The sequence below is a fragment of the Melopsittacus undulatus genome, chromosome Z (assembly GCF_012275295.1).
Source record: "Melopsittacus undulatus isolate bMelUnd1 chromosome Z, bMelUnd1.mat.Z, whole genome shotgun sequence".
NCBI classification, from domain to species: domain Eukaryota; kingdom Metazoa; phylum Chordata; class Aves; order Psittaciformes; family Psittaculidae; genus Melopsittacus; species Melopsittacus undulatus.
The window spans coordinates 35,558,222-35,581,219 of NC_047557.1; the positions used below are offsets into that span (position 1 = coordinate 35,558,222).

General features: G+C 40.5%; 1 protein-coding gene across 1 annotated transcript in view; it reads left to right on the plus strand.

Annotated features, from left to right (window-relative positions):
- ADAMTSL1 (ADAMTS like 1) overlaps positions 1-22,998 on the plus strand; it is a 180,661-nt gene that overhangs the window by 128,200 nt on the left and 29,463 nt on the right. The window contains 5 exon segments of the mRNA XM_034072780.1: positions 3,704-3,883; positions 9,117-9,270; positions 10,649-11,786; positions 17,471-17,598; positions 20,575-20,703. Of these exon segments, the coding sequence (XP_033928671.1) occupies positions 3,704-3,883; positions 9,117-9,270; positions 10,649-11,786; positions 17,471-17,598; positions 20,575-20,703 (1,729 nt within the window).

Consider the following 22,998-nt stretch of genomic DNA (forward strand, 5'->3'; position numbering starts at 1 on the left):
GGTTGGAACTAAATAATCTTTAAGGTCCTTTCCAACCCAAACTGTTCTGTGTTTATACAATTCAACTAAATCTTCATTGTCCTTTGGTTTGTTATTAAATTAAGTGCCATAGTTTCAGTCTCCACATTTTTTTTAGCTGTTTGGGGATATTTTTGCTCCAAAAATAATTATGCTGCAAAGATAATTAGAACAATGGCTTGACAACACAGTCAGTGTGGGGAAACAAGTAACATTTTCAGATATTTCCCTAGTTATTTTTTCTCAAAATTGTAAAAAGTCCTTCCTAAATCTTCCAGTGTCAAGCCTTAGAAAGCAACTGGAAGACCTGCTGAGAGAAAAGTGTTTAGTCCCTCTGCAGATACTTTATCTTACTGTAAAATGGTAGCAGAGAATTCATTTTTGAGAGTAAGGCCAAAATTTGCATAGCTGTAGTCCCACCATCTCGAGCAGATGGCAGTGCAAAATAAAACAACCTGGGAGAGATGAGGAGTAGGACAATGCCTTCCTCAACTGAACTTGTAAGCACGATTACCATAAAATGACATACTTTCAAACATTCAGCTACTGCCCCAAACTGGTAACAGTTATCATGCTGAGAGACAGTTGCTTAGCCCATTCTTTTTCATGAATAATTGCCTTTTTTCACAAGTTTGAAAGACACTAGCTTCCCTGCCTCCCAAACAATAGAAATGGTGGTTCTGCCTGAATCCTCTTCATTATATGCATGTGTGTAGATGCTCATAGGCATGTTCTGAGGCAGAAGGATGTCCTGCTTTCCCTTTTTGATTTCAGTGGTGACCATCAGTTCTTAATTTTAATTATCATTCACACATCATTGTATGAGCAGAGCAGACACCAAAGGAATGACTGCTGTGGGAGGTGCCAAGGCCACTATTTCACCAACAGTTTATGATGGGTGCTACTAAATGAGAAAATAGCTGCTGCTGGAATCTCTTTCTTGCCCTTACAGCACCCATTCCTTCATATCTCCAGAAGTGCCTTGCAATCACACAACAGTCCTGGTTAAAGCTAGCCAGAAATATAATTAGTTTTAGCCAAGATTAATTTCCCACGTTTGTGTTCACTACACAGCCTCACAAATAAATGCTTATGCCAGAAGATGGGAAAAGGCAGCATGAAAGCAGGAATGACTGGCTAGCAGACTTGGATTTACGGGTTTTCATCTTTGGTGTCTGCTTTGCCTTATGTTTGCCTAACCTAATTTTTGAACTGGGGATAATCAGGGAGCATTGTGAGACGATGTCACTCTGGTAGTTGGCACCCTGCCAAAGTCTCAGATCCCTCATAAAGAAGTGTTAGGGGATACTGGGCTTGGCTCTGCTCAGAACCTGCAGGGAGCAGGAATATCAGAAGACATAGTTCAGCCACACTTTACCTACTTGTGTGGGTGAGATGCAACCATCCTGTGATACAAGCACCCTGTGATACAGTACTTTTCTCTATTGTAATGGTGCTGTAGAGTCATTTTGAACAGCAGAGAGAAGAGATTAGTCAGATGGGAAATGTTTGAGTGAGAATCCTCAAAATACTACTGTTTCATATTTCCTGTAAACACAAGCAGCTGTTGTTGTTATTGATTACCCCTTTTCTTGGAAAAAATGCGAGGGCTGGAAGCTTGCACTAGAGAAAAATCAGCAAAGACCCCAGGGCGGTGTAGGCTCCAGAGGTGAAATGTAAGCCCAGGCACAGCTCCAGTGCAGTAATCCAGGACTGTCCCAGAAGAGTATTCCTGCAGAAAGGATGAATCACATTGCTGGCATTTGGCTCTCTCTGGCACTTACCAATAGAGTTTGGTGTTGAGTAGCAAGTTATTCTCCACGGAGCAAAGCTGTGTAAGTGACTGAAGGACAAGAAGCAAGAAAAGAGGTATTTTGTCTTACCATTTTATCTAGTGGAGATGGAAGGACTTGAAGACTTCCTGGGATTTGACTGATTGATAGAAGGAACATTTGTTGTATTCATACAGTGACTAACCCATTTTGGCTCTCCTGTACGATGACAGTCCTTATGCAATCTTGCAGTAATACCTTTAGTCATATTTTTATTTATTTACTCTCTCCTTAGGAATTAATTATCTTCAAATGAAAGGTTGATAAATATTTTGTTGAAAATTAAAGTGTTGTTCTTCTTGCTTATTTTTTAACCCTTTGAACTTTGTAGCATTTTAAGTAAGCAGGAGAAAAACTGTTTTTATTCATTAGAGAGCAAACCCAACAGAACACTTTTTTCTGCCTTCCTTTTCTATCTTTCAAGGAAAATGCATATCCTAAATAAATAGGCTAGCATTAAGTTCTGTCTATGTGACAGAGAAGGACCCTTCATGACTGCAAGATTTTCTAAAACAGACCCTTTTTAACTGCTTGAGTATAAGTTTTAATACTTCTTCATACCATTTTCTGTTTTTCAAGCATAACTCCCATGTTGCAAGCTATAAGCAACTTCTGATCACATCACTGAAGTGGAAGCTCCCCCTTCTTCCTTGCTAGGAGAAAAAGAGTTGAGCTAGCTGGACAGAGCAGCTAGTCCAGTCCAGCTAGAACTGGGGAGCTTTTATCAGTCTCAAGAAAAGGATCCTCAGGAGAAAGGACTGAGCAATCAAGTTCACAAAAAAGATTCAGGAAAGCTATTAAAACTGCTTGTTCAAAACTTCCTGTCCTACTTGATTAGAAATGGATACAGAAAGGGATATCTGATTAAAGAAAGAAGGGAGGTGGGTTCTCTTGATATTAATAATTCCAATTCACTTTGATGCAAATAAACCTTCCTCCTTACCTTTTGGAAAAAGTACACACTGTCATGTCAGCCATAAGTATGAAAGAAGTGCATGGATATCTAGTGGTTTATTATATTAATCTTATAAGCCAGTTACTGAGATTAATAGCAGATTGCAGCTGACATACAGCTTCTGTATGAATTAAAAATCAGAAAAATGCCATAGCAAAAGAAGTGTTGAGGGACAGGAATTCTGGGCTGGACAGTTCAGTTTTGAGCTGCACTAGCAATAGAACCTAATCAGGTCAGAAACAAGAAATGAGGATATTACAAAAAGAAGAAAAGGCAAAGTGATAAAGTGGGGAAAATTTTTATTTATCACACTCTCAAAATATCAATTTGTTTTCTTGACAGTAGAAACCTTTTTTGAAAAGCTAAGTTTGAATATGTAGTTCAGGCTAACTTTTTTATAGGTACTGTTACCTAGTATTTTTAATCAAACCTTGGAAATGAAGGTCTTGAATCATCTGCTGCTGGAGACTACTTTTCCACTCTCTTCAGCACTGTCAGTATCACAGTCAGAACTCAGACAGAGATATTAGGATGTAGATCCTCCACATGATGTGCAAGTGTCCTCATTTTTCAGTTAGTGGTTACAGGAAAGGGCAACTTTTCCATGTCCGTAACTGCCATTTTCAACCTATTGTTTCCATGTCTTGTACCAAATATCTGAAAACAGAACACGTTCAGAAAAACTGAAGCGGTTTTTCTAGATATTAGCAAAATACACTGCTTCTACTGTCTAAAGTATTTTTGATGTTTATCAAAGAAGTCTGCTTTGACATCTCTGAATTATTTTTTATATATATATTTTCTACGTGGCTAAAGTTGACTGTTGATTTCTACCCAACTTCACAAGTGCAAGTTGCCATGGTGCAAGAGTGGTGTGGCTGACTTTGATCTCCTGCAGTGTTCACAGACATGTGGCAGTGGTGTCCAGAAGCGAGATATACTTTGTAAGCAGCACCTGGCAGATGGAAGCTTGTTAGAACTGCCAGAAACCTTCTGCTCCCCAGCAAGGCCAGTTACCCAACAAGTCTGCAAAAAAGAGGATTGTCCCAGTGAGTGGCTTCTCTCTGACTGGACACAGGTATGCTATTTGTATGCATGAATATTGTTCTGTTCTTGGTGATTAAGCTCCTCAATCATTTGGGATGGAGAAGCCAAATGACATTAGGCTGCATAAAGTGTGTTATTCCAATTTTGTCCTGTAATCTGTCCCTGTCATCCTGGTAGGGAATGTGACCACTGACTCAATGTCATTTTTTGGAGACTGCATCTGCAGATGTGCTTTAGCAATCCAGCCAAACCATTAAGACCTCCCTTCTGGTATAAACACAAGCCATGCTCAAAACAATAAATTCCTGCCTCTGTCCATGACTATGCTAATGTTCATCCAAGGTACCAATGAAGAGTACTCTTTACTCCCCCCAGGCTAAAATGCTTTTCTTCCCAAAGCCTGGCTGTTCTGTTGTCAATAGCTTTTTCCACTTGGGGCCTTCCCCTGTGATTGAGAGAAGAAAAGGAAGGGATTCCTGCAGTCTGCTATCAGTCTGCTATAGTCACATCATTACAGACTCCAAGCTTCTTTCATTCTAGGATACTGCTCTTGCAATGTTAGCTAGCTACTTACATCCTTTAATTTAGGGTTGGCAGAGCAAGCTCACTCTACTGAATTCTCTTGCACTTCCACAGGCTCCCTTTCTGGCCCCAACTGGCTTAAGAAAAAATTCTTTCATAACAGTGTAACTGAAAATATGATTTGACCTTTAAATGACAGTTAACATGAAAATCATTTCTCATCTTACAGTCTCTGTCATCTCTCCTAGTTCTCTTTCACGTAAGGAGGTGGAAATTGTATTAATTGTGAAAGAAACACCAGTTACCTACCAGAGCTATCCCATATGTTGATCTATTTTGACATTTTACACAAACAAGTAGATATTCCCATGAAGTCTGCTGCCAGGAGAAACATAGACATTCTGGCAGTGAAGATGGTAATTCTATTCCCAAGCTGTCTTCCTTCATAAGCAGTTGCAATGTGATTTATGTTCTTACCTTTAGTGTGTTTTCTCCACCTCACTTCATCTCCAGTTCCTGTTACCTATACCTCCTGCACCTACAGAAGTGCGTGTGTATAACAGAATCATAGAATTGTAGAATCTTTGTGCTTTCAGCTTTACAGTGCTCAACCCACTTTCCACAACCTTTACAGACTGCTGTCTGGGTACCAGTGCAAATGCGGTACGCATTATATACATATGATGCTGTTATTATTACATTATATACATATAGAACATATATGATGCTGTATACGTAAATATAAAAAGAAATAGGCATGCTGATTCCACTGAACAATGCCCACCAGTGCATTGTGCACCACAGGTTACTAGTAATTAATACTCCTTTCTGTATGACATGTGTGGTAACTACCAGCCTGAGATAACTCATTGGCATCTGAAACACTCATAGAATCATAGAATAGTTAGGTTTGGAAAGGACCTTAAGATCATCTAGTTCCAACCCCCCTGCCATGGGCAGGAACACCTCACACTAAACCATGTCACTCAAGGCTGTGTCCAACCTGGCCTTGAACACTGCCTGGGATGGAGCATTCACAACCTCCCTGGGCAACCCATTCCAGTACCTCACCACCCCTTACAGTATTACAGTCAATAATTTCTTCCTTATATCCAATCTAAACTTCCCCTGTTGAAGTTTTAACCCATTACCCCTTGTCCTATCACTACAGTCCCTAGTGAAGAGTTCCTCTCCAGCACCCTTGTAGGGCCCCTTCAGATACTGGAAGGCTGCTATGAGGTCTCCACGCAGCCTTCTCTTCTCCAGGCTGAACAGCCCCAACTTTCTCAGCCTGTCTTCATATGGGAGGTGCTCCAGTCCCCTGATCATCCTCATGGCCCTCCTCTGGACTTGTTCCAACTGTTCCATGTCCTTTTTATGTTGATGACACCAGAACTGCACACAATACTCCAAGTGAGGTCTCACAAGAGCAGAGTAGAGGGGCAGGATCACCTCCTTTGACCTGCTGGTCATGCTCCTTTTGATACAGCCCAGAATATGGTTGGCTTTCTGGGCTGCAAGCACACACCGAAGCTGGTTCATGTTCATTTTCTCATCGACCAACACCTCCAAGTCCTTCTCTGCAGGGCTGCTCTGAATCTCTTCTCTGCACAACCTGTAGCTGTGCCTGGGATTGCTCCCACCCAGGTGTAGGAACTTGCACTTGGCATGGTTAAACTTCATGAGGTTGGCATCAGCCCACCTCACAAGTGAGTCAAGGTCCCTCTGAATGGCATTCCTTCCCTCTAGCGTATCAACAGAACCACACAGCTTGGTGTCATCGGCAAACTTGCTGAGGGCACACCCAATCCCAACTCATCTATTTATTATTTCTTTATCAATTATTTGGTTCTTTATCAATTATTTGCAGGAATCTTCCTGCACCCTCAGGAATTTTGCAGATTACATCAATTTGGCTGAGAGTGGTGATCTGCTGGAGGGTAGGAAGGCTCTGCAGAGGAATCTGCAGAGGCTGGATCAATGGGTTGTGGCCAATGGTATGAGGTTCAACAAGGCAAAGTGCCAGGTCCTGCACCTGGGTCACAACAACCCCATGCAACGCTCCAGGCTTGGGGAAGAGTGGCTGGAAAGCTGCCCAGTGGAAAAGGACCTGGAGGTGCTTATTGATGGAGCTGAACATAAGCCAGCTTGTGCCCAGGTAGCCAACAAAGCCAATGGCATCCTGGCCTGTATCAGCAATAATGGGGCCAGCAGGGCCAGGACAGTGAACATCTCCTGTACTGGGCACTGGTGAGGCCACACCTCAAATCCTGTGTTCAGTTCTAGGCCCCTCACTGCAGGAGAGACACTGAAGTGCTGGAGTGGGTCCAGAGAAGGACAATGAAGCTGGTGAAGGGACTGGAGCAGAAGTATTACAAGGAACGGCTGAAGGAACTGGGGTTGTTTACTCTGGAGAGGAGGCTTGGCATGGGGGGGGTGGGTATCTCATAGCTCTCTACAACTAGCTGAAAGGAGGAAGAGCGAGAATGTGGTTCATCTCTTTTTCCAAAGTAACAAGTGATAGAACAAGAGGAAACGGCCTCAATCTGCACCAGGGGAGGTTTGGATTCTCCATCATCTTTGGTAAGTTGTGGGAAACGGGAGAAGTGCCTGAGAATTGGAGGGTGGCAAATGTCAAGCCAGTCTATAAGAAGGGCAAAAAGGAGGACCCGGGTAATTATAGACGGGTCAGCCTTACCTCCGTCCCTGGAAAGGTGATGGAACAACTTATTCTTGACTCCATCTCTAGGCATATTAAGGATGAGGGGGTTATTAAGAACAGCCAACATGGTTTTATGAAGGGGAAGTCATGTTTGACCAACCTTATAGCCTTCTATGAGGAAGTGACTAGGTGGAGGGATGATGGTAGAGCGGTAGATGTGGTTTTTCTTGATTTCAGTAAGGCATTTGATACTGTCTCCCACAGCATTCTCATAGATAAGCTAAAGAAGTGTGGGCTTGACGATCAGGTAATGGGGTGGATCAAGAACTGGTTGAAAGGAAGAAGGCAGAGAGTTGTGGGCAATGGCACAGAATCTAGCTGGAGGTCTGTGACCAGTGGAGTCCCTCAGGGGTCGGTGCTGGGACCAGTGCTGTTTAATATTTTCATCAACGACCTGGATGAGGGAACTGAGTGTACCCTCAGCAAGTTCGCTGATGACACTAAACCGGGAGGAGTGGCTGACACACCAGAAGGCTGTGTTGCCATTCAGCCAGACCTGGACAGGCTGGAGAGTTGGGCAGGGAGAAACTTGATGAAATTCAACAAGGGCAAGTGTAGAGTCTTGCATCTGGGGAAGAACAACCCCATGTACCAGTACAGGTTGGGGGTTGACCTGCTGGAAAGGAGTGAAGGGGAAAGGGACCTGGGGGTCCTGGTGGATAGGAGGATGACCATGAGCCAGCAATGTGCCCTTGTGGTCAAGAAGGCCAATGGCATCTTAGGGTGCATTAGAAAGGGTGTGGTTAGTAGGGCAAGAGAGGTTCTCCTCCCCCTCTACTCTGCCTCGGTGAGGCCGCATCTGGAATATTGTGTCCAGTTCTGGGCCCCCCAGTTCAAGAAGGACAGGGAATTGCTTGAAAGAGTCCAGCACAGAGCCACAAAGATGATGAAGGGAATGGAACACCTCCCTTATGAGGAGAGGCTGAGGGAGCTGGGTCTCTTTAGCTTGGAGAAGAGGAGACTGAGGGGTGACCTCATCAGTGTTTACAAGTATGTAAAGGGTGGGTGTCAGGATGATGGAGCTAGGCTTTTTTTCAGTGATATCCAATGATAGGACAAGGGACAGTGGCTGTAAACTGGATCATAGGAGGTTCCACGTTAACATCAGGAAGAACTTCTTTACTGTAAGAATGACAGAGCACTGGAACAGGTTGCCCAGGGAGGTTGTGGAGTCTCCTACATTGGAGATGTTCAAGGCCCGCCTGGACAAGTTCCTGTGTGATGTATTCTAGGTTACCCTGCTCTTGCAGGGGGGTTGGACTAGATGATCTTTTGAGGTCCCTTCCAACCCTTGGGATTCTGTGATTCTGTGATCAGGAAAAACTCCTTCACCAAGAGGGTGATGAGGTATTGGCACACGCTGCCCAGGGAAGTGGTGGAAACACCGTCCCTGGAAGTGTTCAAAAACCAGGTAGACAAGGTGCTTAATGACATTGTTTAGTGATGGACTTGACAGTCCTGGAGTAATGGTTGGACTTGATTATCTCAAAGGTCTCTTCCAAGCTAGCTGATTCTGTGATTCTATGATTCTATAATTCTGATACATCTACAACAGTAAAGCTCAAATACTAAGCTTAGGCCAGATTTTAGCAGGACAGGATGTAGCTGTGAAGTACAACTCAATGTGGTCTGCTCTTGGCTATGAGCAGGAGATCTTCTAGCCAGCACGTGCAGACATAACAGAAATAAAATGCAAAGACAAGCTTTGTACTGTAGCACGATACCATTGACAAGGGCACCATCTGAGAGAAAAAGTACTAAACGGAGCATGGAAAGATTCAAAGCCTCAGAAGACAGAAAATACCTGATATTTTGTCTCCTTACTCTGCCTACACTGTTTGTAATTGAATGGCTGGGTGCTGCTCTGCCTCATTTCACTCTGACATTGTGAAAGCTGTAACAAATCTATTCCATGGTATACGTATACAATGTGGATATGGGAGGTGAGGAGCTGTGTGTGACAGGAGCACCTTTTGCTTTTAATACAGCTTGTTCCTAATATTTCTTATTCTGTGCCTAGTGTTCAGTGAGCTGTGGAGAGGGCACCCAGAGTCGAAATGCTATTTGCAGAAAGATGCTGAAAACCGGGCATTTTGTCATCATCAATTCTTCACTGTGCCCACCTTTGCCATTCTCATCCTTGATTAAGCCCTGTGTTCTAGGCACCTGTACAAGTAAGTGGAAAAGATGTGTAGAAATGCCTGGGGAAAGGGGGCTTGAATGTCCATCGCTAAGAAATCCATGCTGTCACCTGTTCCAAAACCTTGCTCTAGTTTTTCTGTCTATGAACAAGTATGTTTTAGCAATAAGGCAAGCCAGTGGATGAGAGCCTTACATTTTACTGTTGGAGCTAGGGCAGAGCCAATATGCTGGAAGGGAGCTACTAGTTTCTGGAAGAACTGGCTCAAAATTCTGACCCAAATCTAAGTCTAAATTTCACAACTGTAATGTAGAGGCTCAGAGATACAGCACAGCAGCCCGAGGGCAATTGCAAATAAACTCTGTTAGAACAGCTGCAAACAAAATGTTTGATAAGAGATGTTGAAGATATTTAAGAATGTATTTCATTATGTCACTTGAAACCCTTTATGACCTCTATGAGATTTCTAATGAACCATGCAACCTAAGTTAGATGTATTTTATGTTGCTATTTCATGCATTTTTGTTGTCCTTCACAAGAGCAGTAGTTTCCCTATATGCCTTTCCCTGGCTCACAATGATCCAACTAGATAGGCAACAGCTTGAAAGTCAGCCTAGCTCCAGCTAAAAGGTGGCTATGAACTCTGAAACTGCTAAATGCTGGGTGTTTTAAGGAGAAAGGAAGATATGACATTCAGAAGCAAATCTATGAAAAGATGTTGCATGGTATTTACGAATAATATATCTATGCTGCTTTATTTAGTGCTTCATAACAAAGATCTCTGTCATACAGATCAGGAAACTGGAAGGACACACTGAACTATTATTTAAATAACTTTAATATTAATATTATTTACATTAATTTATTATTTTATATATTTATATAAAATATTGCTATATTATATACTTATTATTTTATTTAATAATAATATTTAATTTTTTTAAATATTATTTAACATGTCTTTAAGCCTAATCCAGACACTTGTATTCTATTCAACATTACTCCTTGGGGAAGCAGCACTTTCACTCTCCTTACTGCTGTGTGCTGCAAGACCATATTGCCTTCGAGGGTTCAGATGGTAAATCACAGCATACTTGTCTTTGCAATGCATTTATTAAGAGTATTCATTTAAATACTTCAACAAGAACTACGTTTCCACCGAAGTATTCTCCCTCCCAAAAAGATTTTGTTTCTTGCTTTCTGGTTTCTGCATGTACTCTAGGCAGGACTACTTTTGCACTCCTAAAGGCACCTTTTTATTCCTGTTATTTTGATTGCTTCAACTTAATGTTCAGCAGCTGGTGGCCAGTTTCTCCCACTATTGTCTGATAGGTTGAATGCTGCCAGCGCCAAAGTAAACTGCTTGTTTTGTTTACTGGTATCACATACTAATAGAATTAATGATATTTCAGGGCACAACAGGCCAGTTCATAAGCAAAGCCCCCACATTATGGCCATAAAGAAAGTTTACATCCAGACAAGGAAGCAGAAGAAACTACACTTTGTTGTGGGTGGGTATGCTTACCTGCTGCCCAAAACTTCTGTAAACCTCCGATGCCCTACAAGGAGGTTCCGGAAATCAATGATCACTTGGGAGAAGGATGACAAAAGGCTCATCAGCTCAGCTCACATCACCATTACACCCTACGGATATATCAAAATCAACCGTCTGAAGCCTTCAGACACTGGGACATACACCTGTACAGCAGGACCAATCCAGGAGCATTTTGTAATTAAATTAATTGGAAGCAACAAGATCATTGCTCTGCAGCCGGCTGGTATTAGGGAAGAAGAGACTATGAGAAAACCCAGCTTAAATGAAGCCTTAAGAACAGAGGAGAAACATATCAACGGAATTCTTTTCAATGGGAGCAAGGCTGAAAAGCAAGGGCACCTTGTGGACCCCAGCAGATGGTATGATTATATTGTCTCAAGGCTGATGCAGTACAGAGGCTGGCCAGGGGAAAATCTGGAGTCCTGGGAAGCCCAGGTGTCCACAGAGAGAAATGCATCCTCAGAGGAGGACCAGAGCCGGGAGTATAGCCTACCATTTACTCTCATCACAGAACAGAAACGCTTGGATGATATCATACGTAATTTGTCTCAACAGCCTGAGGAACTTAAAGATGTCTACACTGAGCAGCTTGTTGTGCAGCTGGCTCACGAGGTTTTCAAGAGCCACTTAGAGCACCAGGAATCTGTTATCAGAGCATCAAGGAAAGGAGGAGATTCAACCTCAGTGGAGCACCCTGTCCACAGACATGTTTCTGGATTTACCAGTTCCCTGAGGACATCATCTGCTGAAGCATTCCTTCCTGCCTCTGTAGACCCAGTAAAGGGCTTGCGCAGACCTCATCAAAAGCCTGCCATCCTACGAAAGATTTCAGCAGCACAACAGCTTTCTGCTTCAGAGGTTGTTACCCATCTGGGACAGACAGTGGTCCTAGCCAGTGGCACACTGAGTGTGCTGCTTCATTGCGAAGCAGTAGGAAACCCAAAGCCCACCATCAGCTGGGCTAAGAATGGAGAGGAGGTGAAATACAATGATAGGTAAAACATATTATTTAACTTCTTAAAAAATAACTAATGTTTTGATGCTTCAATTTTCCTGTCAGTCCCCCACACAAAAGCATATTTTGCTATAGTTTGGTTTCATAATTGAAAGAAGGGCTAACACATATGAAGTGGTAAACAGGGTGCTCTAACTCTTAGCAAGGTCTGGATACTGGATCAGTCTGGCAAACAAGAGCGTTACTTATAGAATCACAGAATAGTTAGGGTTGGAAAGGACCTTAAGATCATCTAGTTCCAAACCTCCTGCCATGGGCAGGGACACCTCACAATAAACCATGTCACCCAAGACTCTGTCCAACCTGGACTTGAACACCACCAGGGATGGAGCATTCACAACTTCCTTGGGCAACCCATTCCAGTGCCTCACCATCCTTACAGTCAGTAAAATGAAGAGTTGCAAAGTACTAAAGTAGATAATGCCCAGTGCAGTCAACTCCGCGTCTGGAGGCTGTGACCCTTAGTGTGTTTTCCCATCTGAAGGTGCAGGTTTCTGCTCTTGAGATTGGTTTTTGATGTATAAAAATTATTGCTTATTACTATTATCCTCTGGGTACCTCCTCATTAGGGATACAAATTTCGCACAGTGCTTCAGCAGGGTCTGTCTGATATGGCTGTGGTAGCAGAAGATGGAGGGAGCAAGCCTTCTGCCTTCCGCATGTGTATCAGTGTTTAAAACCACCCCAAGATAAATCCAGGGGGACACTTCAGTCACCATTCCCTGTGTATGTTCTGTTAGAGACTGGAAATTGTGGAATCATACTTAATGGCTATTTGCAGCTGTGCTGTCATCTCAACACACCGATCTCCGAGCATTAGTCTTCTGATATGAGTTGGTGCATCCTGGTTTGTTCAAACTCATGTGCTTGCCTCAGGTGTACCCTGTAAACCTGAGTAACAAAGTGCTTTAATCAGCACACCATAGAAATTTTGCTGGTTTTCCTTCAGGTAGATTTCAGTTGTCTGTCATTCCACGTTATTTATTTGTGTGCAAAAGCACACAAAAAGAGAATATTTTCAATGCTAGTTGTATGCATAACTGTGTTGATAACATAACATTTTTCTCATGTGTATACTTGAGATTTTATAATTTAGTTCTGTTCTGTGAGAAAGGATAGGTAGAGAGTTTAAACTGCCTCTTACAAGGCAGTTTTATTAACAAACACAGTATGACAAAATAGTCCAGGGATCTGCTTTCAGCTATTTCTGCACAAGATACTTGACCTCAGTTAAGATATGTGAATTTACTCATAAGATCAGTTTGTGAAATGAGAAAAGGTGGAGTCAAGGGAAAAAATTCCAGTGTGTTATCTGTGGTTAATCCCGTAAAGTCTTGACTTTACTACAACCGCTTGTTCTGCCCAGTTACACAATTGGCTTATTGGCTCCTTTCTCGCTTTAGCAACTGAATCTCTCTGAAATCATTGGGATTTTTGAATGTACTGAATTTCCTGGTTCTTGTCTCTCTCTCTGTGTCTGAAGGCTAGTAAGCATGCTGGGTTTCTCACTTTTTGTGAATTGTAAATTTTGCAGGGGGCACACTTAAAGCAAGAATGTATCTCTTGTGGAAATCACATGCAGTCTTAATCAAGACTTGGGCCTGTAGTATCCCTTTATTTGGCCATATTCCTGTTGAAATATCTTCATGGCCCCCCAAAAGTTTTACATATAGATTCTCATTGCCAGTGAATTCTGCCATTAAAGGACTTTATTTTTCCCCTCTACTTGAAATGACTTTGATTTCTGTAGTATGCTTGAATGGGAATAGAAGTTAAATAAAGTCCACATGTGGTTAATGATGGCACTTATATTGCACACCATATAAGCAGCCATGGTGTAGCAACAGGCAAATTCATTTAGCTCGCAATAAAAGCCTTACAGTTTCTGAAATTCTAGTTTAGATTTTATTTATTTTATTTTATTTTACAATGTCTTTCAGCCATTTTTTTTCCATTTAGTTTGGCTGAAATATTATTAAATGCTATGTTGTATTTCTGAATTTTCAGGCAACTATGTGGTTTAAAATTTCTATCAGAAAGATGCAAGGAATTATAGTTTGTTTGCTAGTCAGTAGTGTTGTTCATTGACAACTTTTCTTTAAATGTTAAGGCAGTTTCCACTTTATGAGCTTCCTTCTGTGTTCATCACTTATGGTTCCTCCAGGTTTGTAGGTGGGGAAGGAAGTGAGCAGTATTGTAGGCTCCAGAGATACTCAGCATCTGTAACATTGGAGTTAATGTTTAGCAATCATGGTGCATATATAATTGCGTTGTAGATGTTTTACTGGGTTCTTAACAACAGTATTCTGGTTTTGGCTCAGAAAGCTCTTGCTGGCTGCCAATCAGCTGTGTAGATGGAAGCCACAGTTTAAGCAGTCTCACAGTGTACTGCGTATACTGCAAGGCCATCTGGATGCTGTGGTGTTTGGTATGCTTGAGCAGTCTTTCAGGTCTGCAGCTTGTCTTCATATTTTGCCAGCCACTGAATGGAGAAGAGAAACCAGTTTTCCAGCCTATCTATCTCTTAGTGGGAATAAATAAAATATAGATGGGCCTTTCACTACTAGTGACAAAGAGGGACACTTTCGGTGAGGAATGTCAGAGTTTTGTTGAAGTCCTTTAGCTTATGCCCTACTCAATATAATGAGATTCTCAATGTATCTGCTTCGTATTGTGACTTTTAGAATGTAGGCTGCTGGATTTAGGTTGTGTGATGGCTATCTGTATTGTGTATTAACAAATATTGAGATAAGGGCACCCACATTTATGCTTTGTGACTGTGGACTTTGTCTAGAATAGTGATTTGTTAACAAATGGCTCTATTTCTATCACCTCCTTCTATGAGCTGTTCTACTCACCTGAAAGTATTTATGACTCCTGCTATGTAGCTCCACTTGTGAAACTTACTTAATTTCTTCAACTTTAGTCTAGGTATTATCACTAAAAGATATAACACAGGCCCCCCAAAACAGTGTTTCTTACTCAATAGAATGAAAACATATGACACAAAAAGCTTCAGGAGTTAAACATAGCTGTGTGATTGCAGTAAAGGATCCTTGACTTGAGTCTGCGTATTCACCCTGCTTACATATTTAACATAAGTGTCCATACTCTCTCCCTAAAGTGTCAGATTAATACCAGCATGGGTTCTGAGTGCAGCTTCAGAGTCTAGTATCTATACCAAAGTCTGAAGACTTCTGAAATGATGGAAAATGTTTTATTTGAAAGAAAATCCAGATTAACTTCTTTAGGAATCCATTTTAAAAGTTAAATATCTTTGAGGGATTTATGCGTTATTTAGTAAGCCTTCCAAGAATGCTGTAGTTTTCGTAACTATGAACCCATTTTTACTGGATAATTCAACCTTTCTGAAACAGAAATGCATTTTATAAGTGGGCACAAAGCAGATTGAAAACAGTAGGTGATACAGAGTTAAGTGTTTGCATGGTGCCATTTGTATTACTCACTGATGTATGTTCTGTAAAATACATTTTTGTCTTGGAAACAGTGCAGTGTGAAGCAACTGAGATTAAGCTGATTAAACATTAAGCTGTATTATTTTAAGTACATAAATGAGATTCTGAAGACAGGCTGCTGACAGAAAGAATTGCTACAGCTGGTATTTTTTTCACCACTGACAAGCAACTCAATACTTAACAAAAACAGCACTCAATGAGCAAATAAGGGATCCAGCCAAAATCATTCTATACAAACACAGATAATAAAATTTCTGCTTTCAAGAAAAGCAGCTATGCCAAATTGTGACACAAAAATATCAAAAAGAATTACAGAAAAGAAGAGGACACTGGCTTTGTTTCTAGAGAAGGACATTAAAACTTGGGTTGAAAAGTTAGGAAGATGGCCCTGTGTTGTAGTTATGGTCTCTTGTGTTTTACAAGGTGCGATATTAAGCAAGGTCTTTCCTCAACCTAAAGGAGACAGAAGCAATTCATAAAATCTATTTTTAGGGGTTTGCAGGTGTTAGTTTGGTGTAGAACTGACTAATCAGCTTACATACTATATTTTCACACATGCAGGCAGAACACACACACTTTTAACTGTTACACACTAGTATAGTTTGGGACAAATTTTGAAGATCTAATGAATTCCATGTAGAAATTGAATCAGTCAGTGTTAAAGATTTATGTGTGAGATAGTGAGGCATACTAAGACTAGTTTTGTAAATAAAGGACTTGTTAGCTGCTGGCTTTATTAACAGTGGTTAAATAGAAGCATGCCCTGTTTATGAATAAGTCGTAAGAAGGAAAAGACCCTTGAAAGCAGAAGTGGGGAGGGAATTCTTTCAACCATTGTTTTGTTGGGGGTTTTTTTTTGCTGTGCAAGCAAAAATGCATTTTTAAAAATGGTTAATGTTTATTTAGCAAATATGCATTTTTCTAGGCACTTGCAAAACTTGCTTGACAAAAAGCAGCTCTTTACTGATTATTATTATTATTATTATTATTACTCAAAAAAGGTCAAAAAAACAAATTTTAACTCTGGAGTTTTTCATATAATAGATTCTGATGGGTGGCCCTAACCTGGTTTGTTTTAGAGATCTACCACCCACAGTGTTGTGCAAGATCAAGTATCTGCTTCTTTCTGGTCCATGACACACCAGTTTTCACTGGGAGGTAGGACAGGGTGGGAATGGAAAGAAATTAATCTCATCTCCTGAAACTCAAATTTCAGGATCTTTGAGCGGACTTTTATTGCATGTGTTTTACAGGCATATCCCTCTCCCACTTTCACCTTTGTCACTATCAATCACAGCTTCAACTAAGAGTTTGCATACAACAGCTACTGAAAGCTGCTGATGAGGAAATTGATTTGTTGTTTGATCTGAACACCAGTTTCAGCTAAAAAATTAATAATTTTTAAAATAATTATGAAATGCACTATACTGGAAGTAAGGGTACATAAGCATTCACAAGAGCCCATGTAATGAATTCTTGCTTAAACAGGTATACATCAGGACCTGATGAAGTTACACCACTGCAGAACTAGGCTGTGAAAAGAAACAATTCATTAGACCTCTAAGGCCATATTCATCCCATTTAACCATGAGCAATACACTGAGATCACAGTAGGTTTCTCTTACTGGCAAATGAAAGTAACAGTTGGTTCAGCCCAAGGAGGAGCTCTGTCTCCACTATTAGGGGAGCAGTGAGACTGCTGAATTTGTGCCAACTGCAAAGCAGTCAAAGAATTTGGAGCCTATTTCAGGCTTTGACACTGAGACTGTGGTTCACTTCCCTTCTTTCTACCTAGCTTCTGCAGGTTTTGTGATTCCTCTGCAATAGTTCAGCTTTTTTTTTTTACTATTACTACTCGTAACTTACAGAACTGGGAGACAGGAAAGCTAGGCATCCCATTTGACATAATACAGGTAGTGACACAGCAGAGGAGGAGGTTCCACAATCCATGGGCAGATATCCCATGTACTCAGCAACCTTTCTCTAATACACACATGCTGGGAACAAGACTAAAATTGAATTTAACTAATCACAGCTCATAGTCTCAATGTAAGACTAAATGTCTTCAAAGACTTTTAAACATAGCCCAAAGGCCTGAACAACAGCAACAACAACAAAAAAAAAGTAAATGTATTCATGCTTACACAAACTAAGAGACCATTACATCTTTCTTTCTGCTTTACTCCAGGATACTACTTCAGCCTGATGACTCCTTGCAGATTCTAGCTCCTGTGGAAGCTGATGTGGGTTTCTACGCTTGCAATGCATCTAATGCCCTGGGGTCTGACTCCGTCTCTATTGCTGTTACTCTAGCAGGTAACAGTTCGCTTTCTGTGATTGCAGTATGATCCCTGCCACTTTCGTGATCCTGGGCAGAAACTGTGGGGGGAGAGATTGCGCTTGATGCTGGGTGGGCAAGGTGTGTCAACATATGCTGATGAAAACACAGGGTGTGAACTCTGGAAAACCCTGAGCTATAAAACCCAGCTTTCTCAGATGGTTCCTGAGATTTGTGCATTTCTGCAAGAGATGAATGCTTTTTCTAACTTTCTGCATCTGATATGCTCCCAAGACTGTTTATGCTGGTTATTCACAGCCTATATAGGCCGTGCAGTGCAAGCCACATAATTTGTATGCTTCAATTTAAACCTATTGTTGATCTCTTCAAGTCTAAGTGACTGATTGAAGGACTTGCTCAGATGTACATCAGGCAAGCCTAAAAAATACCAGAGCTAAAGAGCTAGTCCCTTGCAAGATCAAGCCCTGTACAAGCCCATGTACAAGCATGGCTGACACTGTTTCAGTTGCTGGCAAATAGAGGTTCACAAAAAATTAACTTCTGCGTTTATGTTTCTCTAGTAACGGTTGAGTTCTAAAGCAGACTAAATATCTTTTTTTAGTTTAGATTTCAGTTCTAGAGAAAACTCACCTAAATAAAAGCCAAAGGAAATGGGAGGTAGTGCATGAATCCAACTTCTTCAAGGTTTGTTGGTAGGGAATATCAGCAGGCTCACAACCACATCAGGAATAGTAGAAGGAAAAAGCAGCAAGTGGAATGAGGAGATGTTGAGTAAGACAAAGGGACAGAAGACACATATAAGGATGGTGACAATGCAGAGGGCTTTCAGGAGGATGCTGTTTATCATAAAAGCAAAAGGAAACACATTACAAATGCTAGAAAGCTTATTGATTTTTCAGCCCTCTTCGTTTCACTGATCCAGAATGTGGAAACATTTGGAAGCCTCCAATGCGCAGGCAGTGACCATCAGCTGCCAACTTATACATGTATGTTTAGAAGAATGATTAGATGTTGACGAGCTTAACATTTTTACACGAAATACAGCGAAAATTTCAGGTAAGAGGAGGATAAAGAAAATCTAGGAATGCAGCAATGGCCAGCAATGAAGCTCTGATGATTAGTAAACCAACTGGAAAGAGACTTTTTGTGTCGCTTAGAAGGAGAGCCACTGAATCCATCAGAGTGGAAAATGAAGCTCAGCATCACAGCTACATATTACATGCAGGCAGAACCAAAGAGTCTGATCCTGATTACACTACTGCAGATCAGGAATATCTTTGATGAATCCCCACAGTGAAGCAGAAGTGCTGCTGCTTAAGACAGTATAGTGTTTTATAAGGAACAACTCCAAGGTAAACCTACTGGGTTGCACCAGCAATAAACTGAACATGAGCGAAAACTGCTAATCTGTCTATATTGCTTCAGTAAGTTTAAAAGCCATAGTCTTTGTACAGAATGATTTCTGGAGACAATTTTCTGTGAAACTATAGAAAAATAAACTGGCATCAGGTATATGTGTGACACACATATATAAAAAAGCCTAAAGAAAGGCTTTTTAGTTAGAGTTCATTATCAAGGTTGTAGCTTAAACTTTTTAGTTGAATTACATTCATGCATCCCATACTCAAACTGAACTCTGCTTAGGAGCTGGTACTCATTTCTATCTCATATCCAAGGCAAAGAGCTGAATATCCTATAAAATGGGGCCACAAGTATGAGTCTCTCAAAATGAGATACTGAGCATTTTTTGGAACAAAGTAACAACCTTTTTGGCATAATGGAAGTACTTTCTCAAAAAAAAAACCCTGGAAAGCTGAAACCACCTTTAGAGGGATCAGGGACGGGGCTGAAAGCTTATTTCATTGAAAAATTTTCTGATTAGTTTAACACACGCATGGAAAAAAGACAGTGGAAAATATATCCACTTTTCTCAATGATTTGCTTCTCATTTGTGGGCTGAACAGTGAAAAGATTTTTAACGTTTTTATGTGATTGTGGAAACCAATCAGGAAAATAAAAGGCTGATGAATACCCAAAGAATTTTACTTTCTTATCTTTAGGTCTTCGTTCAAAGCATCAAAAATTTTCGAGGTATTTCAACAGTAAAATGTAATATTTTACTTTGTTATTCTTAGGCATTAAAAGCATCAAAAGAAAATACCAAAAAAACCTGAATTGATATGACAGTAATTCCAGATGAAAGGCATCTTTTCAAAGCCCTGGAAATATATCTATATGGAATAATTCATAGTTATGGCTGAATTAGATTTTCAGGACTCTCCATGAGCTCAATAGAACCAAATTATTTTTATTTCTTTCATCTTTTCTTCCTTGATCACCTCTAGCTCAACACACTAAAAAAAAAAAAACATTGGTAGACATTAGCCTAAAACTGTGGCTTCTACAGGCAAATGATAGTATCTGAACCTGTTTCGTGTCTGACCATTTATTTAAAGGGGAAAAAAATTGTGTTTATAGATTTTCGGAGAAAGATGAGTTTGCAAGTTTTCTTACACTGGCCATTCTAATAAAACTTTATGGTTATTGTCTGGTCTTCCCAATCCAAGTGTTTCTCCTGTAGGTTGAAGAAAATATGATGGATTTGTAGAAACAGCTGCATGTTGCTCTAAACCTCCTGCAATATTAATGTGCCTGTAGCCATCACTCCTGCTTCTTTTTCTTGCGTTTGGCTTTTGGCAAAGAGTGGTATTTTGCTTTCAGTACCAGGCAAACATCTTGCTGCAGTTCCAGTTATACCAGTGTTTATTGATTCAGCTGGTTCTCATGTGCCTCCATACGGCCTTAATGCTATTCTGCTTCTGCTGTAAGAAGCTTTTTCTGTGGACTTTGGTGACACTGTAATATTATAAAGCAAAGGTTTCCTTATACTTCAGCATTTTCCCTTATTCACCTGTACTGTGTAGGCACTTTCACAAAGTGTACCATGAAAGTCCAGTGTGCTTGATCTGATAACTGGTGCTTCTTTTATGCAGGAAAGCCACTGATAAAGGCATCAAGAGCTACTGTGATCAACACTGAATTACCTGCTGTTACTGTTGATATTGGAAGCACAGTGAAAACAATCCAGAGAGCAAATGTTACCATTAGCTGCCAGGTAGCAGGTGAGAAATTTTTTGATCTCCCATGCAGGTGCCTTTGGCTATAAATTTCTGTAATGTTCTTTGCTCAATTGGTGTCTCCAGAGGCAGCTGGATGAAACTGAAATTTTTTCTTAGGACCTGGGGAAACTTCATTGCTTGCATTAATTCTTAGCATAGAAATAGTCCTCGTTTTATCAATACCAACAGGAAAAGTGTAGTGGCTTAAGAAAATTGGTCTGAGACAATATGACAGACATTTGTTAGACATTTGTTAGAGATATACAGTATGATGTAAATACAACAAATCTGATACACATTCCTACCTGTTGGGGATGTTTGGTGAGAATATATAAACTGGGACTTTCAATGTTGATTGAGTTCTCAAAATCCACTCAGGTTATTTGCTTCTTTTCCTGCCAAACTCTGATTTTTTTTTTTAATTAAGGACATGTTAACACACTCATCTTCTGATTTTTCTTTTTTCATCTTGGGAGTGCAGGAACTCAGGGCAATTCTGCTGAAACAGGGTTCTCCTTGAAACTGTTTTCCAAACAGAGACTGAATGTCCCTCAATCTCATAACGGTAGTTTGCCTCTTTCCAGTGGTGACCAATCTGCATGTTGCAGTCCTATGGCTGTTGGTGGCAAGGGACTTTGTATGGAGAGGAGTGTGAGGGAAGAGAGAGAACTGGGAAATCTCTAAAAACCCAGGGACAGATCTTTGATTTGTTATACTTTCGTACATAGTATGAGTGGGAACAGAAAGGGGAGGAATCAGCTTATAAAACACAGACTGAGCCATGCTGAGAGTTACACGAATATCTGCATACGAGATATGTATGGAGTCAACTACTAGACTGATATCAAGTCCCTTAGACCCTTGCTTTAGCTCCTTTTCCTTAGCAGCTACTTCAGATGACTGAATAATCATCTGCTCTGCAAATACACAGATGTCCTTCTCTTTTACACTTCCTCATCACTGTAATCACTTAGTGGTTGTCAGTTTTCTTCTTCAAGTGCTGCCAACCCCACCCCTATGCAAATTCTTCAGTGCAAAAAGTATTTGGCTCAAGTTTCTTTGTTTGTTCATCTGTTTTTTAACAAAACATGCACAATAGCTGTACAAACACTAGGCTGGGATCCCAATTTACTAATTAGGCTCAGTGGGATTAATGAAAGAAATATACAGTATTATTTTTCCTAGTAATTCACTAGGGAGTTAATTCAATAATTCTCTTGTCCTCTCAGCACAGACACTAGACGCTTTCTTGCAATCAGACCGATGTCCAGTGTCTTTCAAGGAAGAAGGAGTTGAAAGCTGTTCTATTTTTCCCCAGGCCCCTAAATGGCCAGGTGCACTGGCAATGTTGAAAGAGACTAAGTATTATAAGGACATAAATTATTTTGGATTTCTGTCTTTGAGTTCTCTCAGCTGCAGATGGGGAGGCCCCACAAATGTAGACTGTGATTACTGATTTAAGTGCAGTCATTTCCCATCAGTATAAAGACATAATGAAAAGAACAGGATACGGCTGAGCAAAGCTGCTGTAGTTCTTATAGAATCAGAGGACTACAGCAGAGGTCCACAGTATGGTAATTCAACAGCAGTCATTAAAAACAAACAAAAAAACAAAAACTGCATTTGGGAAGAGATTCAGAACAGAGTGATTTTGATCAACTCTTTCTCCTATGCCTGGAAAATATACCATTAATAAAACCTGTTAAAGAATATGACAATAAATGTCATATTCCTTTTGGTTTAAGCACTTTTTGGTTTAGCATCTGGGTTTTGATTATTCAATCTTTTAATATGTTTTTACCATTCTATTTAGAATGATCAACTCTAAGGAGAAAAGTAGCATGCACTATTGCTTTAATCAGCAAACATGTTGTATCCTAGCAACTTTTTCAGAGTAGATGAATTTTAAAGCTATATGGTTTGCCAGTTCCCCAGAAGGCATTAACAAAGAAATAGCCATCAAATCACTGTAAGTTAAAATGCAATAGTTAATGCAATAACATATCTGACAAATATGTTATTGCATATATATCTTCACAAAAGAAATTGGATTGTGAGAATGAATTTAACACAATTCAAAAGCTAATATATCCAGTAATTATGTGGAGACTATTTAGATGAAAAAACTCTTCACACAACTTTGTAAAGCTGTTTTCTTCTTCCTAGTACTTCCCCTCTAGTCATATCAGGATTCCCTGAGACAGCACAGCAACTGAGAGTTGTTCCAGATCAGAATTTGGTGCCTGTTAATCTCATCATAATAAGCGGTGTTGCTATCCCTGTGCTCTATAGTCTTGT